Source organism: Nycticebus coucang, chromosome 7 (genome assembly GCF_027406575.1).
Source record: "Nycticebus coucang isolate mNycCou1 chromosome 7, mNycCou1.pri, whole genome shotgun sequence".
NCBI lineage: Eukaryota > Metazoa > Chordata > Mammalia > Primates > Lorisidae > Nycticebus > Nycticebus coucang.
This window is the reverse complement of record NC_069786.1, coordinates 122,025,059-122,053,011: the sequence shown is the minus strand read 5'-3', so window position 1 is coordinate 122,053,011 and position 27,953 is coordinate 122,025,059. Positions and strand designations below refer to the sequence as shown.

At 38.8% G+C, this 27,953-nt stretch overlaps 1 protein-coding gene across 10 annotated transcripts in view; it reads left to right on the top strand.

The window, feature by feature from the left end:
- The window catches only part of DOCK10 (dedicator of cytokinesis 10), a 277,597-nt gene that overhangs the window by 125,939 nt on the left and 123,705 nt on the right, over window positions 1-27,953 (top strand). For all 10 annotated transcript variants that reach the window (XM_053597597.1, XM_053597595.1, XM_053597593.1 and 7 more), the window contains exons 3-4: window positions 63-152; window positions 27,670-27,752. In XM_053597597.1, the coding sequence (XP_053453572.1) occupies window positions 63-152; window positions 27,670-27,752 (173 nt within the window). The remainder of the gene's footprint in view (window positions 1-62; window positions 153-27,669; window positions 27,753-27,953) is intronic.

Below are 27,953 nucleotides of genomic sequence, written 5' to 3'. Positions count from 1 at the left end.
GTAGTGATCGGCCCCAGACTTCTGAGTTGGGAACTTAATTTCTTTTCATTGTTCCTTCTCAGACAGCCACAGTTCCTTGGGACATCCGGACGCTGTACTCCACGGTGCCTGAAGATGCAGAGCGCAGAGCAGAAAATTTACTGGTGAAAGAGGTAAGTGTGATGCTTCGGATGCGCTGTTTTATAAAGCTACTGCTTTCCCCTAGGAGATTGTCAATGCAATTTACTTCTATCATATTTCTTTCCTTTGCAATACGGAATTCCTAAAGCTCTGATTAACTGGTATTTTCCAACCCTTGTCACCTGCAGGCGGCTGTTCATCTTCCCGTTAGTCATGTCACATTATCTGGTGGCTGCCCAAGTTTTAGTTTCTTTTCTTTTTTAACTTTGTTTAAAATCCTGGTATTCAGAAATATTTTTATGTTCTTAATATACTTATTTCAACTGAATTGTAAGAAAGACCTTACTACATGAGAATATTGGATAATAGAATTTCTATTCTAAGAGAAATATTTCTTTTAAGTACTAATGGTGGAAATAGTTCATGGTAAAGCCCTATACACGGTTTCAGAGACTGGTCAAATCTATCGCTATGACATCTATTTGCATCTTTCGGAGTATGAGAGGCTGACTAAACAGCCGCTTCTTCTAACCATCCTCCAGGCTCCTTTAGGAATGGGATTGAGCCAGAACAAAGTTGCACTCAGTATATGTTTGTTGAATGAATAAATGAAGCTAGTACTTCCTTTACAGAAAATGCAATGATAAAATTTACCCCAGTACAGTCCATCCGAAAGTAATGACATCTAAACACAGTCTCTAATCCCAAGAAAGTGGCATGTCCCAATTAGGATTTCATTAAAGCTGCCTACAGTAGCAATTCTTTTTCTTGGCTCTTAAACATATTTGTATTAATAAACACTAGATTTACAGGTGTACATATAAATACCAAGATGATTAATCATACATATTTTATGTTGTGTTGTTCAGTTTAGATCATTGTTTGGCATTTATGTACCTGTTTTGTTTTCCAGTTCCATCATTTTATATTTATTTCTTGAAGCTTCCATTGGATTATACTACTTTCTAAAGAGATCATAAAAAAAAAATGTGTAGATTCAGAAACCTTCAGGATTCTTTTATCTGAGAACATATTTTCACGTTTACTGATATAAAATAGTGTGTGATATCAGTACGATAATATTTTGTTTATAGTTGCTAAGAGGAACTCTTGGTATTTAGTAGAGCATTACTGTTCTTTTTTGTTGTTATTGTTAAGTTGGCAAATAATTTCATATACTAGAAAATCAGAGTCATTAAGACGAAGTCCACAAAGATTCTTGAATAAACATGTGTTAACTTAGACAGGATTTGAAATTTTTATGATATTGAATTCATAACTAGGAACCTTAACCAGGTCTTTTTATATGTTCTTCACAAAAATATTGCACATTCTTTATAAAGATCTTTAACTTTGTCAAATTTATTTCCAAGTCCCTCATAATTTTGTTGCAAAAGCAAACAGAATTTTAAAAATCTATTTCCTTTCTTACTGTTAATTATGGATTTTTCTAAAAGCTGTTGATTTCTTAGTAAGAATAACTACTAAAGTCTTTTATCCTTATAGTTCATATTGGATTTTTAGGTGTGTAGTTACATCTTCTGCAAGCTATTAAAATTTTCTTCTTTCCTAATAAGTATATTATTTCTTTAATGTTCATCTTATTCTATTCTATTTATTCTATATTCTATAATATTCCTAAAACAATGTAGGATAATAATAAAAATATAAGGCATCTTTTTTATTCTTGAATTTAGGGGGACACTTTTAGTATCTTTGATGCTATATGAAATACAGTGTTTTATGTTGGTTTGGCATCATTTTATCATGTTTTAAGATGTGTCTGTCTTATTTTCTTTAGTGTGTTTAAAAAGACTGATTGTCTTTCGTTGTCATATACATATTCAGCCTGTTGATATAATAGCTTTTCTGTTTTAAGTTAGTGCCACACTAGAATCAATGGGCTCTTGTTCTGTGGATCTATACATGAACTTCTGGTGTAAACTTTCTTCTTCAAGTTGTATTATTAACTTAATATGCTGCTGTGTTTGATTTTATTTTAATGAAAATTTCTGCATTTACTTTCATGAGTAAATTATGGCTTTTATTTTCTTTGGTATCGGAGAAATTCTAACTTTAAGAAATAAATTGGGACACTCTAAATCTATTTCTGTGTTCTGAAATAAACAAACAAACAAGTGAAATAAAATGGTATCTAGAACAGATTCAAGTACATACATGGTTATTTAAGATAGTACTTTAAAGTTTCTGAGGAAGAGCGCACAGTTCAACAAATATTGCATGGCTATCTATTTTGGGAGATAATAAAGTTAGGTGTGTATTTCATACAAAAATAAATTTCAGATGAGTAGAAAATCTAAATTTTCAACCTGCTGTGTTGTCTATAATCCTGTACTTTGGGTGTCTGAGGCAGGAGGATTGCTTGAGGTCAGGTGATTTAGACCAGCCTGAGCAAGAGCGAGACCCCATCTCTAGAAAAAATAGAAAAATTAGCCAGTAATGGTAGCATGTGCCTATAGTCCCAGTTACTCAGGAAGCTGAGGCAGGAGGATCTCCTGAGCATAGAAGTTTGAGATTTCAGTAAGCTATGGTGATACTACAGCTTTCCAGGCCAGGCAGCAAAGTGAGACCATCTCAAAAAAAAATCTGTAAGAAGATCCTTATTTAACAAATGCAATCAGTGTAACACGGCTTATTGTACCCTCAATGAATCCCCAACAATAAAAAAAAAAAACTTCCCTCCTTCATTCTGGGTCATAGAATCTATGTGTTTATGAGTTAATAAAAATAATAAATAATAAAAAATCTAAATTTTCAAAACAAAAGTTCTAAAAGTGTAGCAAACATGTAAAAGTTAAAGAAAATGGAAAGATTTAACCAAATAAAAATTTAAAAATTTTTATGATGAGGGCAGCACCTGTGGCTCAAGGAGTAGGTCACCAGCCTCATATACTTGGGGTGGCAGATCCAAGCCCAGCCCTGGCCAAAACTGCAAAATAAATAAATATAAATAAATAAATAAATTTCTTATGATGAATGGTATCATGAAGTCCAAAGAAAATAATTTAATTAGAGAACTACTCCTTATATCTTTTGCCTAACCCACATATTCATTCCCACACATAATATTCTTAATACTCAAAATACTATAAATTAGGCTTAGTGCCTGTGGCTCAAGCGGCTAAGGCACCAGCCCCATACACCTAAGCTGATGGGTTCAAATCCAGCCCAGGCCCACCAAACAACAATGATGGCTGCAACAAAAAAAATAGCCGGGCATTGTGGCAAGTGCCTGCAGTCCCAGCTACTTGGGACTTGGAGACAGGAGACTCACTTAAGCCCGGGAGTTGGAGGTTGCTGTAAGCTGTGACGCCACAGCATTCTACCCAGGGCAACAGCTTGAGGCTCTTTCTTAAAAAATAAATAAATAAAAATTTAAAAAACTATAAACTAATAAGAAAAAGATAAATAACTGAAGAAAATATGAGCAGAAGGCATGAGCAGAGTGTTTAAAAGATGAGATACAGTCAGCCAAGAGGCATACCAAGTGTTTCAGCTTCATGAGTAGTCGTGAAAATACAAATTAAAACAAAATTTTTACATAGTATTTGAAGGAAGAAAAATTTTAAGATGGATATAATTTAGTAATGGTGGGTGTATAGTAAAAGAATTATCACGTAGTGTTTGAAATACTCACATGTCCATAACCTTTTGAGATATAATTCACAAGTATCTTTTAAGTAGCATATATAAATGTGCACGTGCATATTGTAAAAGCAAACACCAGAGTGTAAAGATCTGATCACAGACGTGCACTGCTGAATTGGAAAGTTTGAAATATCAGTAGCAACGTGGTGGAAAAAAATTTCGTGCCTCCACATTTTGTACTAATAGACAATCAATTAAAATTATACATATTTAATTATTCTAGTTTGGATGCCCATGGGATATTGTTGGGAGAAATAAGCAAGTCCCAGGATGTGTAGCATGATAGACGTTAAAATCCAACAGAATTCTACACGTAATTAGCGGTGACCTGACAGGCTAGCTCAGATTTATTTCTATTGTCTTAGTTTAGTAAAGAAAATGTCATATGGAACAATCAGAATCTCAACTGTGTTTTGCTTTATGATCCTACCTGGGCTTGTCTGTCAGTCACAGACATCCATTAAGTTCATCTCACGTAGTCCATTCTTTTTTTTTTTTTCTCTTATTGTTAAATCATAGCTGTGTACATTAGTGCAGTCAAGGGGTACAATGTGCAGGTTTCATATACAATCTGCAATATTTTCATCAAACTATTTAACATAGCCTTCATGGCATTTTCTTAGTTATTGTATGTAGACATTTGTATTCTGCATTTAGTAGGTTTCGCCTGTACCCATTCTAAGATGCACCATAGGTGTGGCCCCAATTATCCTCCCTCCACCCCAACCTTCCCCCTCCTCTCCCCTCCCTTGGCCCTTTCCCCATATTCTTGTGCTATAGTTGGGTTATAGCCTTCATATGAAAGCTATAAATTAGCTTCATAGTAGGGCTGAGTACATTGGATACTTTTTCTTCCATTCTTGAGATACTTTGCTAAGAAGAATATGTTCCAGCTCCATCCATGTAAACATGAAAGAGGTAAAGTCTCCATCTTTCTGTAAGGCTGCATAATATTCCATGGTGTACATGTACCACAATTTTCTAGTCCATTCATGGGTCGATGGGCACTTGGGCTTCTTCCATGACTTAGCAATTATGAATTGGGCTGCAATAAACATTCTGGTACAGATGTCTTTGTTGTATTGTGACTTTTGGTCTTCTGGGTATATACCTAGTAAAGGAATTATAGGATTGAATGGCAGGTCTATATGTTCCTCTTGGAAGGATGTTTGGAGAATACTCAGAGATCTAAAAACGTAATCCATTCTTAATCATTTTTGGTATTACTACTGTAGACTTAAAAATGTTTCCATACGTTTAAAGACTTCTCAGTCATAGTTTTTTGCCCTCTGCCTGGATGTGTAGAGCGTTGGTATATTTTCAGTTGTGCAGCAGTTTCCTCTTGATTGTAGGAAATCGTTTTCACATGGACCAGGCTTCTTAGCTTCTCCTGTGGGTCTCTGTAAGGCCTCAGAGGCCTTGGATATGGTCACTTTAGGGTCTTGCCACTTAACACCTCCTCATATTACTGCTGAGAATGCCTCCATAGTAGGGCCAGGGAGCCCAACCCTGAATCTCAGGACTGACTCAGGACACCCACCCCCAGTCTCTGGATCCACTCAAGGCTTCAAGTCTTAGTGACTTTTCCAGGGCAAAGATGCCCTGAAACGCAAATTTGTACAACACAGGAGACATCAAAGGACTATTCTAGAGTTATTAGAGGCCTTTAGGCTTGTTTGTATTTATAGAGCTTTTACACCACCACTTCAAATGTCCAAATTCATCCCTATATTTCTATAGTTTTCTGAGAATCTCACCTTCAGCAGGGAACAGGTGGACCATAGAATTTGCCTTTCTCTTGTTTTTGCTCCTGGTAAAAATTTCTCGTCTTCACCTGAATTCCCTTTCAAGTACTTGCAATCTTCTTTTCTCACTTCCACGTTATCTTCTCACTCTCCTATAATCTGTTCCCAGAGAAACAGAGCACAGTCCTTTTTACCTTAGACCCCAAATGTCTGCCAAACTTTAATGTTGCTAAGTTCAGAATGGAGCATTCAGCTCTCTTTTGCAACAAGAATGAATCTTATTGTCATGCTTTTCTTAACCATAGGGATCTAAGGTAGGAAAAAGGAAGATGAAGAAGCCTGGAAAGAAACTATTTTATTTCCTGCTAGTTTTTCTGTATCATCAGCAGTGAAAATCCTGCAAACACTCCAATAGTTGGGCTTGATTTAAAAATGGAGATAAAGTGAAACCTGCGTTTTATAGGATGGGAAGAAGGTAAACCCTATTTATAAATATCTCATAATGATAATTGAGCATAAATAGACCTGGAGACAGTAGTTAAAAAGGAAGGGGTCATCAGAGAGCTGGTTTAAGACTGAGAAATGACCCCAGAGAATTAGTCTGCAAAAAGTCTTGACCTCATTTGCTAACGGCAGCTAACCTTTATTGACTACTTACTTTGTGCCAGATAGACTTCTAAGCCCTTTACTTGTAGTAATTACAAACATGTGTTCATCATTATCATCATCATTTACCTTTTATTGACAAGGAAACCATGTCAGAGAAAGATAAAGAAACTTTTCCAGCCAATATCACACAGCTAAGAAGAGGCAGAGCCGGCATCTGGACCTGTGCCATCCAGTCCCACCCCTGAGCTCTCAAGCCCAGTGCTAACTGCCAGCGTGGTGCTTTGCTATAAATTTGCTATATTCTTCTGGAAAGAATACTTCTCTTCGTCTTCTCCCTCACATCCCCAGTGCAGTTTTTGTCCAGGTGACTCTGCTGTGGATAATCAGCAGACTACGCGAGGAAGAATGCTAGCCAGATTTCTAAAACTGGATTAAGCCAGCATTGAAATGAATTCATTGACATCTGTAGGGTTTTATAGCAACATGTGGCTGCTGGATAAAGCAACTTTTGGGGGTTATCCTGTACTAAATTGCCCTGTAGCCCCCTGAGGGGTGGCAAGGACCAATACCATCATTGCTATGCAGCAAATTGGCAAGAATCTAGTTTAAACTCATCCAGCTTGATAAAAAATTTGAGTTATCTCTCACTTCACTTTACTTTGACAATTCTCAGCCTCTTGTGAAAGACATCAGGTTTTCTTTTATTTTTTTAATCTTGAATGACTCCATATTTTTAATGAGAGTTCAGTAAAATAGTCTTCTGTTTTATCGGTTTTTAATTCTCCTTATCTATTAAATTTAAGGTTATTTCCTCAAAAAAGAAAGTACGCCAGTTTCACATCCACTAAATCACTTCACAGTTACATTAACATCAAAATATAGTTGAACAGCACTGTAAGTATCCTTTCTGTACATTCTATGACATGGGTTACCTCATTTTATAGCCAAGAAAAGATTCTGAATGATTGACAGACTCACCCCAGTTCCCTTGCAGCCAGGACTCAGGTCAGCCCTCTCTGACCTGTGCTCCATGCTCGCACCTGCTTTCTTGTCTCTAACCTTTGGTAAGTTCATTGTACTTCATGGCCTGGATTGATGCTGGTATTTCCACTGCTCACAGGGAAAATAGCCTTCATTTTGACAAGCTATAGGGTGAATACCTTTCTGCCTCAGTTTCTTCATCTTTAAATAGGGGGTTATTAATAATTCTAATGTTGTGTTTCTCACAACAAATATATAGCAATGGTATGAAAACATTTAGATTAAAAAATAACTAGTGAGGAAGATTATCTGACCCTCACATATGGCTTAAAAATCAATGCCTATAGTGTTACAAAAAATTGAACTTTTATGTGATAAAACAAGCACAACTGCAATGGGGGTTGGGGGAAAATTAAGGGATCTATAAATAGGATATTAGGATAGGATTTCCTAAGCAAAACTTCCGTAGCAAAGTTTTCATTTTAATTGACACAAAGGGACCGTATAAAGCCAGAAGCTCAGCATGCTAATTAGAATGAAGCTCTTGGTTTGGTCTCTCTTAGCAATAGAAGATGAGGGAGCAGAGAATTGAGAATAATGCAGTGGCTCAAGAGGATACCCAAGTCCAGGGACCACTTCAGCAGAACGGCTAAGAGAAGTACTGACAAAGTACTAAGGTAGCAAGTTGCTCTGACAACAAAGCCCTCTCTGATTTCTGGAAACCAATCCAGCTGCAGGAGTAGAATAATGATGAAATAACGAGAAAGTGATTAATTTAAGGATCTATGTCTCCCTTTGGCCACAGCATAAAACACGTGGGGAATCAACAGGTATGGCATGGAAAAAACATCAAAAGAAAAAAAATCTAATATTATTTATATCTATCTACATGTATATTAACATTTGCATATACATGCACATATACACATAAGGATACATACTGTCATCATTTAGATGATAGTGCTGGTGTATAGAGACAAAGGAAAGTTCAGATTTTAAGCAGAGTCTCCAAAACCAGAAATAGCTGGTTGTGTTTACATCAGTATTTTTTTTAGGAAAGAAAAATAATGAAAACAGGACCCAAGACTAAATGGAAAATACAAATCACATTTAAGGCATAGTTAAATGTTGTTGAAATCCCCAGGAGTCATTATGAAATTCAAACTAAAAAACAAAAGAATGTATGGTTTGACTCAGGGCAGAAACCAGCTTTACGTAATCACAGAATGTTCTACAAAAATCTGGGTCTGCAGGATGTTCTCACATGCAGACAGACAGACAAACACACACACACACATTCAAGAGCCTTCAATTAGCTAATCTCCATGGAGACTGTTTTAGAAGGGAATATGAAATGAAACATTACCCAAATTTATCTGGGCACGTAGAAAATCTGTCTAGTTTTCCTTGTGTATCTTGAGAAACACCTCTGAGAAAACACTGATATAAAGCTGAGCCGTGGAGATCACAGGAAAGTAAGGGTGCAATATCATTCAAGTAAAACACAATCAGCGATGAGCTATCCATGCATTTCGTTCATGAGATGCTAATGAAGAAAAGGGGACTATTAAAGCCCCACCAAAGATCAAATACATTAGTTGTCTCTCCTCATGGCCAGACATCTCCATTCTTATTTCTTTTCTTTAGTATCCAAAATGCCTATCTTTGTTCAGAGTATCTAACAATATTACTCAATTCCACACAATCCCCAGTGGTGACTTTGCTATGGACTTTTCCTCATCTAGCAAAAAATAATAAACAAGATTAATTTCAAAGTTTGAAGCAAATAATAATAAGGATCAAAAAGTTGGCATAATGCTTTTTACTTTTAGCCCTTCAATTTCTCTTCTCAATCTACCTGATGACCACATTATTCTTTCTTTTCTTTTTCTTCTTTTTTTTTTTTTTAGAGACAGAGTCTCACTCTATCGCCCTCAGTAGAGTGCAGTGGCATCACAGCTCACAGCAACCTCCAACTCCTGGGCTTAAGTGATTCTCTTGCCTCAGCCTCCCAAGTAGCTGGGACTACAGGTGCCCGCCACGACACCAGCTATTTTTTTTGTTGTTGCAGTTTGGCTGAGGCTGGGTTCAAACCCGCCACTCTCGGTATATGGGGTCAGCGCACTACCCACTGAGCAACAGGCACCACCCGGTTATTCTTTCTTTTGTCCTAGTGACACAAACAAGCTCCTCCTTTAGGTAGATAAGATTAAGCTACTTGCAATTCGCTTAGAGTTAGGTGGAGTCAATTATGCTGTCTTTACAAATAGGCAAATTTACATCTCCCACTGATTACCGTAGATCACATTGTTTTAAAAACTAAAGCGTATGCAATAAAGGACATCACACATTGAATGAAATATTGGACCATTTTAATTATTCAACATTGATCATTTACTAAGCTGATGGTGCCAGGTGGATGATAGTCCTTGCCCTGGAGGTACATATCATCAGAAGTTAATCAGATTTTTTTGCAACACACAATCTAACAAGCACCCCCTGGTGTATTGTTTTAACACAGAGAAACAAGGTCAGGTTCCCATGTCAGAAGAAAACAACTAAAGGCAGACCAGAGAACATATTAGCTGACTTAGAAGTGAGTAAGTCTGACATGGCTGTGTGATTGTGGTGCCAGGAAAGAGCTATTAGAAAGATAGAAGTGACAGGAGATGGGGACTGCAAAGAAAGTGAAGAAAAGGAATGGGTTAACAATGACTACGGCTTGGGCTGTTTGCTAAATAGTTGTGACTATTAACTGTCCTGTTAACTTAAATAAAGTGCACAGAATAAAGTGAAGATTGCTGAAGCGGGCGTGGGTGAAGCAAGGAAGATGCCCTCGCCTGCCGCCATGCAGAGAGAGACTCCAGGAAGGTCTGGGCACCTGCGGCCTAAGGCAAGAAAAGCTTTGCCTTTCTCTGCTACACCACTTTTAATAAAAGGATTGGTTCAGTAGAATTTAGATGCAGTCAAAAGGCCACACTCAAAGACCGGGAAAGTCACATGTGGCCTCAAGGCTGCAGGTTCCCTAGCCCTTCGCAGAAGTTTCGGGCAGTCACTCCAGATTTGAAAGTTGAAGCTTTGGCTGTAGCTCAGGCCTGTAATCCTAGCACCCTGGGAGCTCAGGAGTTAGAGACCTGCCTGAACAAGAACAAGACCTCGTCTCTAAAAATAAATAAATAGCCAGGCATTGTGGCAGGTGCCTGAGGCCCAGTTGCTCAGGTGGCTGAGTCAGGAAAACAGATCACTTGAGCTTAAGAGTTTGAGATTGCTGTGAGCTGTGATGCCATAGCATTCTACTGAGGGCAACAGAGTGAGATTTGTCTCAAAACAAACAAAAAAAACAAACAGATAGTTGAAGCTTTGAGCCTAGAAGTCTTGCCCAGGGACACCAGGAGGGCTGTCCTGGAGCAGAGAAGGAAGGTCCCCAAGCCATATTCCCACCTGGAGCAGGTGAAGAGGATGTGTGTAGGAGTGGAAGGGGAGGGGGCAGAACAGTAAGGAAACGGAAGTTGTTATCTCAAAATCAAAGAAGGGTCAATAGTGAGCGAGTATGTAGATGGCATAAATCACCACAGAAGGGTCAAGGGCTTACTGTATTTGGCAATTCAGGGTCATTGATGGTTTTTACAGAACCGTTTCAGAAGTTGTGAACACAACCTGATTATAGCATGTTAAATTCAGGAGAGATGTGGGATGTGTTGTCTTGTCAAACCAGGTGTTAGTGTGGTGTTGTCCCTTTACCTACAAGACCTTTAAGAGTAAACTCAATAAGGCCAGGTGTGGTGGCTCATGACTGTTAATCTAGCACTTTGGGAGGCCAAGGTGGAAGGATCCCTTAAGGTCAGGAGTTTGAGACTAACATAAGCATCAGTGAGACCCCTGCCTCTATAAAAAAAAAAAAAAAATTAGAAAAAATTAACCAGGCAAGACAGCGTATACCTGTAGTTCCTATTACTTTGAAACTGAGGCAGAAAGATCATTTGAACTTAGGAGTTTGAGCCATGGCCACATCACTGCACTCTAGCCAGGGGAACATTGTGAGACCCTGTCTCAAAAAGAAAAATGAAAAAGGTGTACGCCCCCCAAAAATATTGTAAATCTTAAGGCAGAATACCCAATGTGCACCAAAGTTAAAAATCATTCAGTAGGCCATTTATTCATCTTTAAATTGTGTATCAAAATATTTCTTACTTTATTAAAAAAAAAAAACAAAAAAAAAACAGATCTCCCATTTGATCCTGCAATCCCATTACTGGGCATCTACCCAGAAGGAAAAAAAATCCTTTTATCATAAGGACACTTGTACTAGACTGTTTATTGTAGCTCAATTTACAATCGCCAAAATGTGGAAACAGCCTAAATGCCCACCAACCCAGAAATGGATTAACAAGCTGTGGTATATGTACACCATGGAATACTATTCAGCCATTAAAAAAATGGAGACTTTACATTCTTCATATTAACCTGGATGGACGTGGAAGACATTATTCTTAGTAAAGCATCACAAGAATGGAGAAGCATGAATCCTATGTACTCAATTTTGATATGAGGACAATTTATGACAATTATGGTTATGGGGGGGGAAACAGAAAGAGGGAAGGAGGGAGGTGGGTGGGGCCCTGGTGTGTGTCACACTTTATGGGGGCAAGACATGATTGCAAGAGGGACTTTACCTAACAATTGCAATCAGTGTAACCTGGCTTATTGTACCCTCAATGAATCCCCAACAATAAAAATAAAATAAAAAAAAAAAAATAATAAAAAACGTCATTAACATGAAAAAATGATAGGGTCAAATGAATGTAATATTGAAAATAAAATCTTTCCTCTTCTTCCTCTTCCACCATTTGGACACACACACAAAAAATGGCATTCAGCTAATTCTGGAGATAATTAAGATGGAAACTACATCATAAACTTCATGAAAGTAAGAGATACTAAACAACTTGCATCCCAGAAATAGTGAAGAAAATTGGGGAGGGTGGGGAGTTGGGTATAATTTAAAATGTACTTCATGCATTCCATTTGGTTAACTAAAAGAAATGTATGTAACTAGAATAAAATTCATCTTATCTCAAGCAAACACAGATAATTTCTTTTTTTCTTGCTTTTATAGTTAAAATAATAGCATATGCCTTATTTTTAATTTTGGACTCCATATTACATACATTGACAAAGAAGTCATTCTTCTAATGAAAATGCCTTTGTTTAGTATACTTTATAGAAATTTTTGAATCTCATATGTAAAATAATGTGCACTCGAATTTGCCCACAAATAACAATGTCTTTTAATAGATGATTTGGGAGGAGGAGTTGCATGTATAAATAAATTAGGTAAAAATGAATTCCGTTTTCTGATTTTGAAATGTTAGAGAGCAAATGAACGACGCTAACGCATTTATTAGCTTTAGACTGAAGCACAGAGGCACAGTGTATGTCTGACTTTAGGACTTTTCAACTCCTGGAATATGACATTGGAGCTTCATGAACATTTTAAATTCTCTAGAATACTGAGAAAAATGCAAGTATAAAAATTGCTCCAGATTTTTGTTTGTTTGGCTGCTCCAGATTTTTAAAAAAGTTTTATCTTTTCTTAATAAAATCAGTATCAACAAAAAAACTTTTCTTTTTTGTTTTTGCTTTATTTTGAATTTTTTTTTTTTTTTTTAAGAATGAGGCTGTTAATTCACCGATGAAGACATTCTCTGATGTTAGTAGACTTGGATTCTGTGTACACTTTTTAAAGATAAGTCACAAGGAAAGCTATGTTTATTTTGTGACTTTAAAAAATTTAAGGGAAAATGAAGATACCAAAATCTGCTATTGGCCTACACTTGTTTATATGTGATGACTACTTTTCTATCACAGCCAGAACAAATTAATAAACACACCAAAGTTGGCAAAAGTTGATTAAGGTGAATTCAAATGAATTTATTTTTTAGTTGCATGAAGACAAAATGTATCTGAAAATAAATTGATGAAAACTTTGAAAACAAATTGGTTGTGTTTCATGATCACAATCCTGCAGAAATTTATTTTCTATTCACTAAATCCCCTAGAATAATAGTCTTATTTCTATTACAAATGTGAAAAAACTAATCCAGTTTGAAACTGGCTTCCTTTTCCAGCAGTAAAAATTATCCTAAAATGCTTGGCAGTAAGTGAGTAAAAACACAGATGTTCAAGTCAGAGGCCTTGGAGTACAGAAATAAAAAAGGACCCAATTTTATATTTGACCTTAAATTTTTTTTTTTTAACTTTTTTTTTTTTTTTATTGTTGGCGATTCATTGAGGGTACAATAAGCCAGGTTACACTGATTGCAATTGTTAGGTAAAGTCCCTCTTGCAATCATGTCTTGCCCCCATAAAGTGTGACACACACCAAGGCCCCACCCACCTCCCTCCTTCCCTCTTTCTTGATCTTAAATTTTTAATTCCAGTGAATTACGACCCAGGTTTTATGCCTTACATGAAAAGAATGATTAGATCATAATATTACCAATGTTTTTTAGTACCATCCATTATTCATGTCCTAACAAATGACTTGTGAGATCTAGCTGGGAAATTAAAATGTATGTTCCCAGATTACGCAGAGGTATGATTTATGAAAGTCTAATTTTATAGTTCGTTCAACTGCCTGAACAGAACACATCTTGAAAAGAGAAACCAAATATTTTGGTTCACTTCCAATTTATAAACAATGAAGGTGCAGAATGATAATTTAGGCTCCTCTATAATTCAAAGTAACAAAATAGTTTAAGAATGGCTTTGACCTATGTTTGTACTTGATATGACCTTCTGTTTTGCATCATGTATATACTTACATACATAGTAACACTATCTAATACCAAGCAATATTTTTTAAAACAAGGATTAAAACCCATTAAATGAGTTTGTACCATGATATCTGAAACTGAGTTATGCCAATATTTCTATTATTTATTTTGATTAATACATGATTTTTTTACTTCTTTTTCTGTAATTTTTACTTCTCCCCCAAGAAAGTTAGTAGAACTTTTAAAAATATCATGAACTGCCCAACTGGTTTTTGCACTGCAGAATTTATTACATTTTTAAAGAACACATAATGTGATCTGATTTTTTTTAAGGTTTTCAGTGCCTTTCTCTTTTTCTCTAAAATGTTGATATATTGGCTAACCAGATGAGCTGGTTTGTAGGAAGAGTCTCATGTTATAAATGTTGGCCTGGCTAAGTGTCTCCTTTCAATCTGAAATGTTTCAGTGTAGACCATGAATTATCCAGCCACTCTTTCAATACATGATTTGCCTAAACTCAATTTTGTGATGCTTCATTTTCAACATTTGTACAATAGCTATAATTACTTCTAAACTTTATAAAGAATGGCATGAATATGAAAATTAGCACCTCATCCCTTTGGGGAATAAAGTGGACACCGTTTATGATTGCATTAATCTTTCTGGCAAAACCTGGTCACATAATTAAATAAATCTCTATGGCCAGAAAGAAAAATAATTTCACATCTAAAAAACCATCTGTTACCTACTTGTTACTACATAACCTGAATCTAATAATGAGTTCCTTTACGAGATGGACAAATTGCATCGCCAAACCCAAATTGCTATTTGCAATATATAACATGATTTGAATTGATCCCAATGATTCTCTGAAGAAGAGGAAAAAGGAGAAAAATGAAATATTTTCTTGACAGTATGTTCTTTATAATTGCCCACTCATTCGTAAAGTTTTTAGAATTTTAGAGCTTTCAAAGTGTCGCGTTTGGTCATTTCTAGAGGGAAAAGGATATAGGAGATTATTCATTCAATAAATAAATATTGAATGTCTACCATAAATAAAGCCCGTACTGGAATTGGTATGTCCTTTTAAAAGGTTTTGTCTGTACTTGTGAAAACTATAAGGTAATCCCAGTCACTGGGGTTCACTGTGTGAGTCCAGGACTCCATAGCATTCAGTTCATGGTCAAACAGGGACCAGGCCTTGTCCTCGCTCCTGTAGAGTGATGGATTCCACCCGGTGAAGCAGCAACATTTCTCCGCCTCTTTGAGAATCGCGCCCCCCCCCCTCCCCGTGCTTCTTACAATGTCGATTTCCTAGGTCTTCCTCTAGCACAGCAGTTCTCGACCTGTGGGTGGCGATCCACAGAAACTTTAGTAAAGGGCTGCAGCATTAGGAAGGTTGTGAACCACTACTCCAGCAACTATGATTCAGAGGATCTCAGATGGGACCCAGAAATCTGAATTTTAACTCCCAACCCTAGAGGATCCACAGGATTAGACTGTTTAGGAAACTCTAGCCTTCTGGAACAAAGGCTTTGCCCATGTTGACTTAGCCAGCCTTCATGTTTGAACACATATAGGCAAAGATGGAAAGCGTGAAGTCTGAACAAGCAAACATAATGAATAACATGAATCAGCACATTGTGTTTGGAATAATGAACCATCTCGGAAAGCTCTGGCTGAATATTCACAGCCTTCACCTTTGAAGTAGGCTACGGCAACCTCCAGTGGGAAGGAGATGAGGTGCTCTGGCCTAGGAAGTCAGGAAGGGAAAATTGGAGCCATTTTCTTACTGTGACAAGCAGAGTTGTAGCCTGTGACTTTGAGTTTGCAACAGATCATTTTAACTTAGTTCTTGGACAAAGAGGAGCTGCAATCAGAATAGCTTTTAATGACCTCCTCAGAGTGACTGTGTGGCCTAGAGCAAAGAATAGAGAATAATCTTCTATGAACAACATTTCCAAAATGCATCACTCTGTAGGAGAAGTGGTAATGTGTTTGTAAAATACGCTGGTTTTCTCCAAATCAGAGAAATTGCAGATTTAGAAGGATTCTTAAGAGTCATCTTACCAAAGCCTAATTCTCATCTCCCTGCCCCACCAGATGCATGAAACCCAGCAAATAAATCAGAGGTAATTTGACTAAAGCAGAATTATTTGGTAATAAGATATATTTCTTTAAAAATTGACTTTTATAAATCAAGAAAAGCAGGTCATTATTATTAGCTGTGAATGTGAATGGTAGATTGAATCAAACAACTGACATTTTCAAAGCAAGTCTTTTTTGAGTGCTTATTCTATGCTAGGCACTTTACAAGAATAATCTTATTTGATCCTTGTGAAGTTGATACTATTTAGATGTATAAAGAAATTTAGACAAACTAAGTTATTTATTTAATTGAAATCCCACAGCTAATAAATAGTAGAACCAAAATTCAAAAGCCAAATCTGTCTGACTCTAGGATAGAAACAAAAACATCACCCAAAACATCCAGAACAATGGTCCAAATAATCGTGTTTTAAGTGAATATTATCAAATAATTTATAAATGAGCTACTGGGCTTTTTAAGTCAGACAAATTCCGTTTGAAATCCTATTTCCACCACATGTAGGATCCAGTCTCAGCTTGCCTCTCTGATCTACAAAATGGCAATACTAAAACCTCATTGAGCACTTGTTGGGATTCCGGGGAAGCGCCTAGGAGTACTGTATCTAGCAAGCATTTGTGAATCAAGAAAAAAGAAAGAAAACAAAAAGTGTTGTTAGTTTTTTTTTTTTTTTCCTAATGCAAGAGTGTGCCACATTCATTTTTGTTCAGTGAAATTCAAGATTAACAAACCTCAGATGCTGTTAAGCCTGTGGCATGTTGTGAATTCCAGCCCCGTGTGTGATACGCCTGAGTGCACATGTTGACCATGGTCAGACTCAGGGACCATCCATGGCAAGAGAGGGCCGTGGGTGGGTCGGTGCCTATGTCCCACTCACACCTCTGGATCAGGAAGGGTGGAGATAGACAGTATGTGATAGGAATCCATAATCCAGTCTAATACTTTGAATGCTCCATAGAAATCTGAGATTCTAATAAATGAAATGATTTGACCAAGGTCTCTTCAGGAGTCAACACTAGCCAAGGACCAGTGCCTCTTGGTTAAGGTCTATACCACCCATTTGCATTCTGCTTATAAAAAGTACACACTGATTAAGCAATATTTTTATTCAAAGGATCTTTAAAATACTTTGAGCATTTTATCCTAAGAAAACTGTCCAAAATGGGTGGGTTTGGGAGGAAGACAGAAAGGCCACATGCGTGACGATAGTCTCTGAGGCATTTTTTCACAGTGGCACAAGCTGGAAGTAGCCGTGCACGTGACTGTACCTTGTAGAAACCCCTTGTCGTCCTCTTTATGCCTTTGCTCAAATGTAAACATTCTATTTAAATCATCTCACTTGCTCCAACCCTCTCCATCCCCCGTCCTCAGCTTCATTTTTTCCCTGACCTGACCTTTCCCTAACACACAATGCAATTTACTTATTTTCATGCGTATTGATGAGCTCTCCAGATGGGCATGAAGAGTGCATAGATTTTTAGCTTCCATTCACTGCTGGATCCCCATCACCTAGAGCAGGCGTCCTCAAACTTTCTAAACAGGGGGCCAATTCACTGTCCCTCAGACTGTTGGAGGGCCAGACTATTGTTTAAAAAAAAAAAAAAAAACTATGCACAAATTCCTATGCACACTGCACATACTTTATTTTGAAGTAAAAAACAAAATGGGAACAAACAATTCACACCGCTTTATGTGACTCGCGGGCTGCAGTTTGAGGACGCCTGACCTAGAGCAAGCCTGCCTACTTACTCAGTAATGTTTGTTGAACAAATTAATGGATGAATGATCTCCAAAACCAGAAGACTAAGTTTGTGAATTTGTGTATAATATTTTATTCTACTTATTTAAAGTGGCCATAAAATTAGAAAACAAATGTATAGATCTCCAGCATACGCTACTAAGTAAATAAAAAGCAATAGTCATATTCAAATAAACACCCTACAGAGGAACTAAGTGAACCTATGTACCCAGAAGAAAGATGGAAAAGGAACATGAAAAAGGAATGGGTTTTATGGGTTTGTTTGTTTTTTTATTTGTCCAGAAAGAGTTAGAACTCTTGAACAGACCAATAACAAGCATCAAAACTGCAACAACAATAAAAAATATCCTCCAATCAAGAAAAGTCCTGGACCAGTTTTATATCAGAATTCTACCAAACCTTCAAGGAAGAACTCCTATCTATATTGCAGAACCTACTCCAAAACATTGAGAAGGGAGGAACCTCCCCCCGCTTCTTTTACAAAACAAATTACCACTCTGATACCAAAACCAGGAAAAGATCCAACAAAAAAGAAAATGGCAACAAATACCATCAATGCATATTATTCAAAAATATTCAATAAAATCCTAGCAAACAGAATACAGTTACCATGAAGAAGCTGTTTTCCACTTAATAATGTATTTTATTTTGCCTGAGAATGACAGTAATGGGGAGAGAAAAGAAAATAAGAGCGAGGGGGAGAGAGAACGATGCACGTGAATGTTCCAGCTCCCCAGCTCGGGGTGTGGTGGGCCCGTATGCTCCTTGTCTGGGGCCTTGGCATCTTTATCCAAAAAGATAAAACGTTTTAGCCAAGGAGCATTTTAAGGCTCAATTTCCCTCTTCTTTCCAGAATTATGTTCTTTGCAGAACTGGCTCAGGAATTAGCAAGTTAATACATTGAATTTTAGCTAACCGTGCTTACCTTTCTCACCCATTCTAGTGATAATTTTACAAACCCCCTGAATTTTCTTCTACTGTTACCTACATTCATCTTTTCTTTTCTTTTTTGTCTTTTTTTTTTCTTTTTGAGTCAGAGTCTCACTATGTCACCCTGGGTAGAGGGCCATGGCTTCACAGCTCACAGCAACCTCAACCTCTTGGACTCAAGTGATTCTCCGCCTCAGCCTCCTGAGTGTCTGGGACTGTAGGCGCCCACCACAACACCTGGCTATTTTTAGAGACAGGGTCTTGCTGTTGCTCAGGCTGGTCTCCAACTCCTGATTTCAAGCAAAGCAATCCACCGGTCTGGGCCTCCCAGAGTGCTAGGATTACAGGCATGGGCCACCGCGCCCGGACATTCATCTGTCTTGACACTGTTGTGTTTTTGGGAAAAGTTTTTTTTTTTTTTTTTTTTAATTAAATCATAGCTGTGTACATTGATATGATCATGGGGCATCATTCACTAGCTTTACAGACCATTTACCAAGTTTCACATATACCCTTGTAAGATGCACCACTGGTGTAATCCCACCACTCCCCTTCCCTCTACCCACCTCCCCCCTCCCTCCCCTCCCTTTCCCCCTTCCCCCTATTCTTAGGTTATAACTGGGTTATAGCTTTCATGTGAAAACCCTAAATTAGTTTCATAGTAGGGCTGAGTACATTGGATACTTTTTCTTCCACTCTTGAGATGCTTTACTAAGAAGAATATGTTCCAGCTCCATCCATGTAAACATGAAGAGGTAAAGTCTCCATCTTTCTTTAAGGCTGCATAATATTCCATGGTGTACATGTACCACAATTTATTAATCCATTCGTGGATCGATGGGCACTTGGGCTTCTTCCATGACTTAGCAATTATGAATTGAGCTGCAATAAACATTCTGGTACAAATATCTTTGTTATGATGTGCTTTTTGGTCTTCTGGGTATATGCCTAGTAGAGGGATTACAGGATTGAATGGCAGATCTATTTTTAGATCTCTAAGTGTTCTCCATATCTCTTTCCAAAAGGAATATACTAATTTGCATTCCCACCAGCAGTGCAAAAGTGTTCCCTTTTATCCACATCTGTGCCAACATCTCTGGTCTTGGGATGTTGTGATATAGGCTAGTCTCACTGGAGTTAGATGGTATCTCCAAGTAGTTTTGATTTGCATTTCTCTGATGATTAAAGATGATGAGAACTTTTTCATATGTCTGAAGGACGTGCGCCTGTCTTCTTCAGAGAAGTTTCTCCTCAAATCCCTCACCCAGCCTGCGATGGAATCTCTTGTTCTATTCTTGCTAATGCGTTTGAGTTCTCTGTGGATTCTGGTTATTAAACCTTTGTCAGAGACATAACCTGCAAATATCTTCTCCCATTCTGAGGGCTGTCTGCTTTGCTTACTGTGTTCTTGGCTGTGCAGAACCTTTTTAGTTTGATCAAGTCCCACTAGTGTATTTTTGAAGCTGCTTCAATTGCCCGGGGGGTCCTCCTCATAAAATACTCGTCCAGCCCTATTTCTTCAAGTGTTTTCCCTGCACTCTGCTCTAGTATTTTTGTAGTTTCATGTCTTAAGTTTAAATCTTTGATCCAGTGAGAGTCTATCTTAGTTAATGGTGAAAGGTGTGGGTCCAGTTTCAGTCTTCTACAGGTTGCCAGCCAGTTCACCCAGCACCATTTGTTAAATAGGGAATCTTTTCCCCACTGAATGTTTTTAATTGGCTTGTCAAAGATTAAATAACAGTAAGTAGCTGGATTCATCTCGTGGTTCTCTATTCTGTTCCAGACATCTACTTCTCTGTTTTTGTGCCAATAACATGCTGTTTTGATCACTATTGATTTGTAGTATAGTCTGAGGTCTGGTAGTGTAATTCCTCCTGCTTTGCTTTTACTTCTGAGTAATGTCTTGGCTATTCGAGGTTTTTTCTGATTCCATATAAAGTGAAGTATTGTTTTTTCAAGATCTTTAAAGTATGACAGTGGAGCTTTAATAGGGATTGCATTGAAATTATATATTGCTTTGGGTAGTATAGACATTTTATTGATTCTTCCCAGCCATGAGCATGGTATGTTTTTCCATTTGTTAATATTTTCAGCTATTTCTTTTCTTAGAGTTTCATAGTTCTCTTTATAGAGATCTTTCACGTCCTTTGTTAGATAAATTCCCAAATATTTCATCTTCTTTGGCACTACTGTGAATGGGATAGAGTCCTTAACTGTTTTTTCAACTTGACTGTTGTTGGTATATATAAAGGCTACCAATTTATGAATGTTGATTTTGTAACCTGAGACACTGCTGTATTCCTTGATCACTTCTAAAAGTTTTGTAGTAGAGTCCCTATTGTTTTCCAGATATACTATCATATCATCCACGAAGAGTGAAAGTTTGATCTCTTCTGACCCTATATGGATACCCTTAATCGCCTTTTCTTCCCTAATTGCAGTGGCTAAAACTTCCATTACAATGTTAAAAAGCAATGGAGACAATGGGCAGCCTTGTCTGGTTCCTGATCTGAGTGGAAATGATTCCAATTTAACTCCATTCAATATGATATTCGCTGTGGGTTTGCTGTAGATGGCCTCTATCAGTTTAAGAAATGTCCCATCTATACCGATTTTCTTAAATGTTCTGATCATGAAGGGATGCTGTATATTATCAAAAGCTTTTTCTGCATCAATTGAGAGAATCATATGGTCTTTGTTTTTTAATTTGTTTATGTGCTGGATTACATTTATAGATTTACGTATGTTGAACCAGCCTTGAGATCCTGGGATAAAACCAACTTGGTCATGATGTATAATTTGTTTGATGTGTTGCTGGATTCTGTTTGTTAGGATCTTGTTGAATGTTTTTGCATCTATATTCATTAGTGATATCGGTCTATAATTTTCTTTTCTTGTTGGGTCTTTCCCTGGTTTGGGGATCAGGGTGATGTTTGCTTCATAGAACGTGTTGGGTAGTCTTCCTTCTTTGTCTACCTTTTGGAACAGGTTGAGTAATATAGGTACTAATTCCTCTTTCAAGGTTTGGTAGAATTCAGATGTTAAACCATCTGGTCCCGGGCTTTTCTTTTTAGGGAGGTTTTGTATGGTTGATGCTATTTCAGAACTTGATATGGGCCTGTTCGACATTTCCACCTGATTCTGGCTAAGTCTTGGAAGGTGACGTGCTTCCAAGTATCGGTCAATTTCCTTCAGATTTTCATATTTCTGAGAATAAAGTTTCTTGTAATATTCATTAAGGATTTTTTGGATGTCTGAGGAGTCTGTTGTTATTTTGTCTTTATTGTTTCTGATTGATGAGATTAGAGATTTTACTCTTTTTTTCCTGATTAGGTTGGCCAAAGGTTTATCTATTTTATTGACCTTTTTGAAAAACCAGCTTTTTGATTTATTGATCTGTTGTATTATTTTTACGTTTTCAATTTCATTTCATTCTGCTCTAATTTTGGTTATTTCTTTTCTTCTACTGGGTTTAGGGTTGGAATGTTCTTCCTTTTCCATTTGCTTGAGATGTCCCATTAAGTTGTTAACTTCCTCTCTTTCCATTCTCTTGAGGAAGGCTTGCAGTGCTATAAATTTCCCTCTTAGAACTGCCTTTGCGGTGTCCCAAAGGTTCTGCTAGTTCATGTCTTCATTGTCGTTTTGTTCCAAAAAATTGGCGATTTCTTTCTTAATCTCATCTCTGACCCAGCTATCATTCAGCATAAGGTTATTTAACTTCCATGTTTTTGTATGAGTATGCAGATTCCTGTTGTTACTCAGCTCAAGTTTTATTCCATGGTGGTCCAAGAAGATGCATGGAATAATTTCTATTCCTTTAAATTTACTGAGGTTAGACTTGTGACCTAAGATGTGATCGATTTTGGAGTAAGTTCCATGGGCTGATGAGAAGTATGTGTATTCAGTTTTGCTGGGATGAAATGTTCTGTAGATGTCTGCTAAATCCAAATGTTGGATGGTTAGGTTTAAATCTAAGATTTCTTTGTTCAGCTTCTTGTTGGAGGATCAATCCAACACTGCCAAAGGACTGTTGAAATCTCCGACGATTATGGAGCTGGAGGAAATCAAGTTGTTCATGTCTGTTAGAGTTTCTCTTATAAAATGAGCTGCATTCTGGTCGGGTGCATAGATATTAATAATTGAGATCTGATCATATTGACTATTACCCTTAACAAATATGAAGTGACCATTCTTGTCCGTCCTTACTTTTGTTGGTTTAAAGCCTATTGTATCTGCAAATAAAATTGCAACACCTGCTTTTTTCTGATTACCATTTGCCTGAAATATGGATGACCATCCTTTCACCCTGTATTTGTCTTTTAAGTTAAGATGTGACTCTTGTATGCAACAAATATCTGGCCTGAGTTTTTTTAATCCAATCAGATAACCTATGCCTCTTTAGAGGACAGTTTAAGCCGTTCACATTAATGGAAAATATTGATAAGTCTGGTAAAGTTTTGGGTATCGAGTTTTTCAAAAGTCCAGTGGCCATTTTTAATCCTTTCACCAGTGTGGAAATTGGAGTTTGATCTGAAGTTTCTGAGTGAGTTTACTTTTGTGGTGTAGGATTGGGTTGGTCATTATGGAGGATAGGTCTGAGAATATCCTGAAGAGCTGGTTTGGTTATGGCAAATTTCTTCAACATATGAATGTCATTAAAGTATTTAATTTCTCCATCATAAATGAAACTCAGTTTAGCTGGATACAGGATCCGTGGTTGAAAGTTATTTTGTGTTAGGAGATTAAAAGTCAATAACCACCCTCTTCTGGCTTGAAAAGTTTCAGCAGAGAGATCTGCAGTCATTCTAATATTCTTCACTTTGAAGGTAATGGTTTTCTTTCTCCTGGCAGCTTTGAGAATTTTCTCCTTCATATTAACTTTAGTGAAGTTAATTATGATATGCCTGGGGGATGTCTTATTGGGGTTGAGTCGTGCTGGGGTTCTGAAGCTGTCTGCTATCTGAATTTCAGAATATCTCGGCATGTCTAGAAAATTCTCTTTCATAATTTCATGCAGAAGGGCCTCTGTGCCCAGCGAGGCCACTTCATCAGTTTCAGGAACTCCAATGATTTGGATATTCGCCTTCTTCGAATTATCCCAGAGCTCTCTGAGAGAATGATCCATTTTTGCTCTCCATTTCTCTTCCTCCTTGAGAGTTTGGGAACGTTCAAAGGCTTTATCTTCAATGTCAGAAATCCTTTCTTCTTCTTTCTCCATTCTGTTGCTGAGGGATTCTACTGTATTTTTCATATTTTTGAGGGATGCTAAATCTTGCTTCAGTGTGTCTAAGTCTTTGGTGGTTTTGTCTTTAAATTCGTTAAATTCTTGAGACAACTTTTGAATTTCTCCTCGAATTCCTAATTGCGCTTTATTAATCTTGTCTGCAATCCAAATTCTGAATTCAATTTCTAACATCTCAGCCAGTTGTTTATGAATGGGATCTTCAATTGCATCTGCCATATCTTTCCTTGGGGGGGTTGATCTATTCTGTTATTCATGTTACCAGAGTTTTTCCGCTGATTCCACCCCATGGTCGTTATACTCCCTCTGATATTTTTCCCCTTTGGCTTTGTCGAGGGCCTGTACAGTGTTGTGGCCTGAGAAACTGGGGCCCTGTCTGGTGTGGTGGGGCTAAGTGGTTCTGTCTTGTTTTCAGCTGGTTTCTGTTCCACCCTAGTGAAACAGATACTCTGGATTGAAGTCTCAGATGTGGAGTAATATCAGCAATTAAGTCATCCCACCCCACACTGGCAAACAATTGGAAAAGGAAAATCAAACCTTCCTACTACCGTGCACCCAGGGCACCACCTGTTTTGTCCTCAGGCGATTGGTTCAGTTCCAAAAGTCCAACTCAATTGTCTCAGTCTGCACCTGTCTCGGGTGAGAGAGTTTAAGAGGTCTCTGGGAACTGGATCACAGGGGTCTGGTGACTACTCTGGTGTGGCTTGCTCCAGTGCTCGTCGAGTCAGGAGGAGCCCAGCCAATGGATCAGTCTGGGAAGGTTGATGCCTCCTTCCCCACCTTGCACCACTGTCACACCCAGTCACTGATAGCCCTGCAGTTGGCTGACCCAGTTGCCTGTAGTGAATCGGTACTCCAGGAGTTTGTACCTGCCTGAATCACAAGGAAGTCTGCCAGGCCACTGCACTCTGCCTCTCTCTAGCAGGAGGAGGTGAGGCCTGACAACCTCAGGTGCTTGATGAAGGTTGAGGGGTTTTCACTCAGGTCCAGTCTCGCCCCTGATTAATGTTACTGACAGAATAGAACAGAACAACTCTGCGGTTCCCCTGCAGAAGCGAAGCTGAATTGAGCTCCAAATCAGCTTGTCTTTGCTCTTGTATTGTCTATAGGCTGACGATCCCCTGAGGGCCAGGTGCATCTTAGGTTTAGTAAAGCGGACCTCTGGGTCAGCCCCGCCCTGGGAGTTTCCCTGGTTTGCAAGTTAGAGTTTCCTCAGGCAAACTCAGAGTCTCTGGTTGCCCAGGGAGACAGGGGGTGTGGCTTCAGAATATTCGGTAGTGAGCCATATTGCTAGCAAAAGAGGGTCGCTGCTTTATGGCTCAGGCAACGGCTGCTCGGGTGTAGCTCCCCTCCAGCCAACCGTCCTCTCTCCACTCCCGTACCCCAGAGTCTGCACCGACAGGCTGCAGCCCAGCACTGTCTACACCCCTCAAGCAATCGCCCAAGAGTCTGGACCCCTGGGGAACAGGCCTCCAGACCTTGGAGCGAGAGTAGAGGGGAGTGCGGGGAGCGCTGGGAGCCTGGGGTTGCGGGCAGAGAACACACAGAGCTTTACACAGTTTTATGCCTGGCCGTATTGTCACCAAAAGACGGCTGTCACTCTGTGCCTTAGGGAACTGCCACTCTGGTGCAGTCCCCTCTCCACCGAACGACCGGGACTGGCCTCCAGACCCCAGTGTGAGCGAAGGGGAGCGCTGGGAGCTCGGAATTCCAGGTAGAGACTATATACAGGTATACAGTTTTATGCCTGGCGGGAGGACACCGTGGCACCCTAGTAGGGGAGGTAGGTTCAGTTTTTAGAGGGTCTCTCCCGTGGAGTGTAGTGGGAGGACCTTTGAACTCTGACCGGTTGTTTGTGGGGCACTCTGAGCCATTCTCATGGGGGAGGGGACTCCCGTCTGCTTGGTGATGGATTTTGTACCTTTTATTTGTATCCTTGTGGTCGCAGCTTCCCTCAGTGGGGTTGACGTGCGTTCTACGACCTTCTCTCTTAGTGAAGCTCAAATCCACCAGGTTACTTGCTGAATTTTTGTCCTTTAACTCTCCTTCTGGATGGGAGCCTCTGTGGAAAGCTGGCTTCAGTCAGCCATCTTGTCTCCTCCCCCCTCTTCACCTAAAACCTTTAAGCGCTTGGTCCAACAGAACGGTTGTGCTTCGCAGGCCGTCGCTATGTCCCGACAGAGTACCTTGTATAGCTTCTTCCCCAAGTCTCCGGCGCAGAATAATTCAAACAAGGCCCCGACTAGGGCCTCACGTGAAGGCGCCGCTGCTGCGGCTGCCACCAGGGCCTCCCATTCCCCCGGCAGAGATGCGGCCTGGAGTGAGGCAGGGCCTGGTCCCGGGCCCAGGCCTTTGGCGGGCTCCGAATCACTGCCAGAGGCAAAGAACCTCAATGGAAGGCTGCAGAGATCGGCAGCGTCTGCTGTCCCTGCCAGGTAGCGGACTCGGAAAATTTTCAATGAGGGAGAATCACAACTTGGATAAACCCTATTGCCTACAGTACTGCCCTGCACAAAGCTTGTTTTGTTTTTGACCCCATCTTTTGTCCTGTGCTTGTGGTCACCATCCTCCTCCACCCACTTTGTCCCAGTCTCACTCCTTGTTTTGCGCCACGTCCCCAGTTGGTTTCTGTGTGGGCCCAGAACAAATCAGTCTGTGGTGCTGAGAGAACGTCCCACTCCCTGCCCCTTCTGTGCTTGTCCAACTCCATCCCCGGACCCTGTGCTCTCCACCTGGGTTTCTTCCAGGCCCACCTGCCACCCTCCCTCCGCCCTTTTCCGTAAGGACAGTGCCAGTGTTCTCTTGGCTGCAGGAACTCTACACTTTGCCTGTCCCCTTCTTGGTTACAAAGACAGTCACAGTCCTTTGTTGCTCCCAGCGCAGAAAGTTTACTGCTCTTTATTTTCCCACTAATACTAGAGGGCAGGTGTCCTTACAATCGTAATGGTAGTTGTTTATCCCCAGAATCATGTCATTTTAGAATAAAAAGGAGTCTCAAAAGCCATCTGGTGGAATCCCATCACAAAGCTATGAGCTAGTACAGTTCTAGGTGAAGGGCAGGTGTTGGGAAAATATTTCCCATCATGTAAAGTCAGCCATCACATACTGCTATGTCTCAGCTATTTTGTGCTAGTAACTTTGTTTTTAAAATAGATTTTGGCTACCATTTATTCACATCTGTGTGTAAGATCTATGGGCAATCCTGGACAGAGCTATGCCTTAGATAGCATGAGATGAAACTGGGAAACTCATTTCAGGCTGACAAGGATGATGATTTATAAGGGAAGAAGTAGGCTAAATTTACGACAAAATAATTATATATGTAATATAATTATATATAAATTATATATAATATATAAATATTAACATCTTTCACTCTTAAGAACTGTTAGATAAGGGGTTACCAAGGAAAGGTGAACAATGATGAGTCTTGAGGTAACAATATTTCTGGTCTGATTTGAGCATAACTAAATTAGGTTTTCCTTGATGGAATAAGATAGAATAAATATGTTAAATGGTTCCTCCTCCACGAGTCTGGAAAAGATTAGGTTTTCATTTCACTGGAAAATGCAAAATGATTATAAAGAGCAAACCCCTTTCCTGCATTAAAGTCACTCACATTCACACCAGCCCTGAGATAATGAGATTATGAGAATTATATTCATACTTTTGGCCAGGATAGCTGCATTTTTTAATGATTACTTTATAATTGGAACTTTTCTTTCTTTCAGGCTTGTAAATTTTATAGTTCTCACTGGTATGTAGTAAAGTACAAATACGAACGATATTCTGGAGACATTCGGCAGCTCCCCCGGTAAGAGCCTGATATTCATACTCCGTGGGTTTTATTTTCATACAGAGACTATGTTGGCTGTTCATTGTTTGAGTACGTGTACATTCATCTAGTGTGAAGGTACATTTTACAGAATTTGTAAATTAGAGTCAAGATAGAACATTTTGTTCAACAGTGTGTACTTTGTATATTCCCAGAGTGTGGAGGGAGAGGTAAACGTGC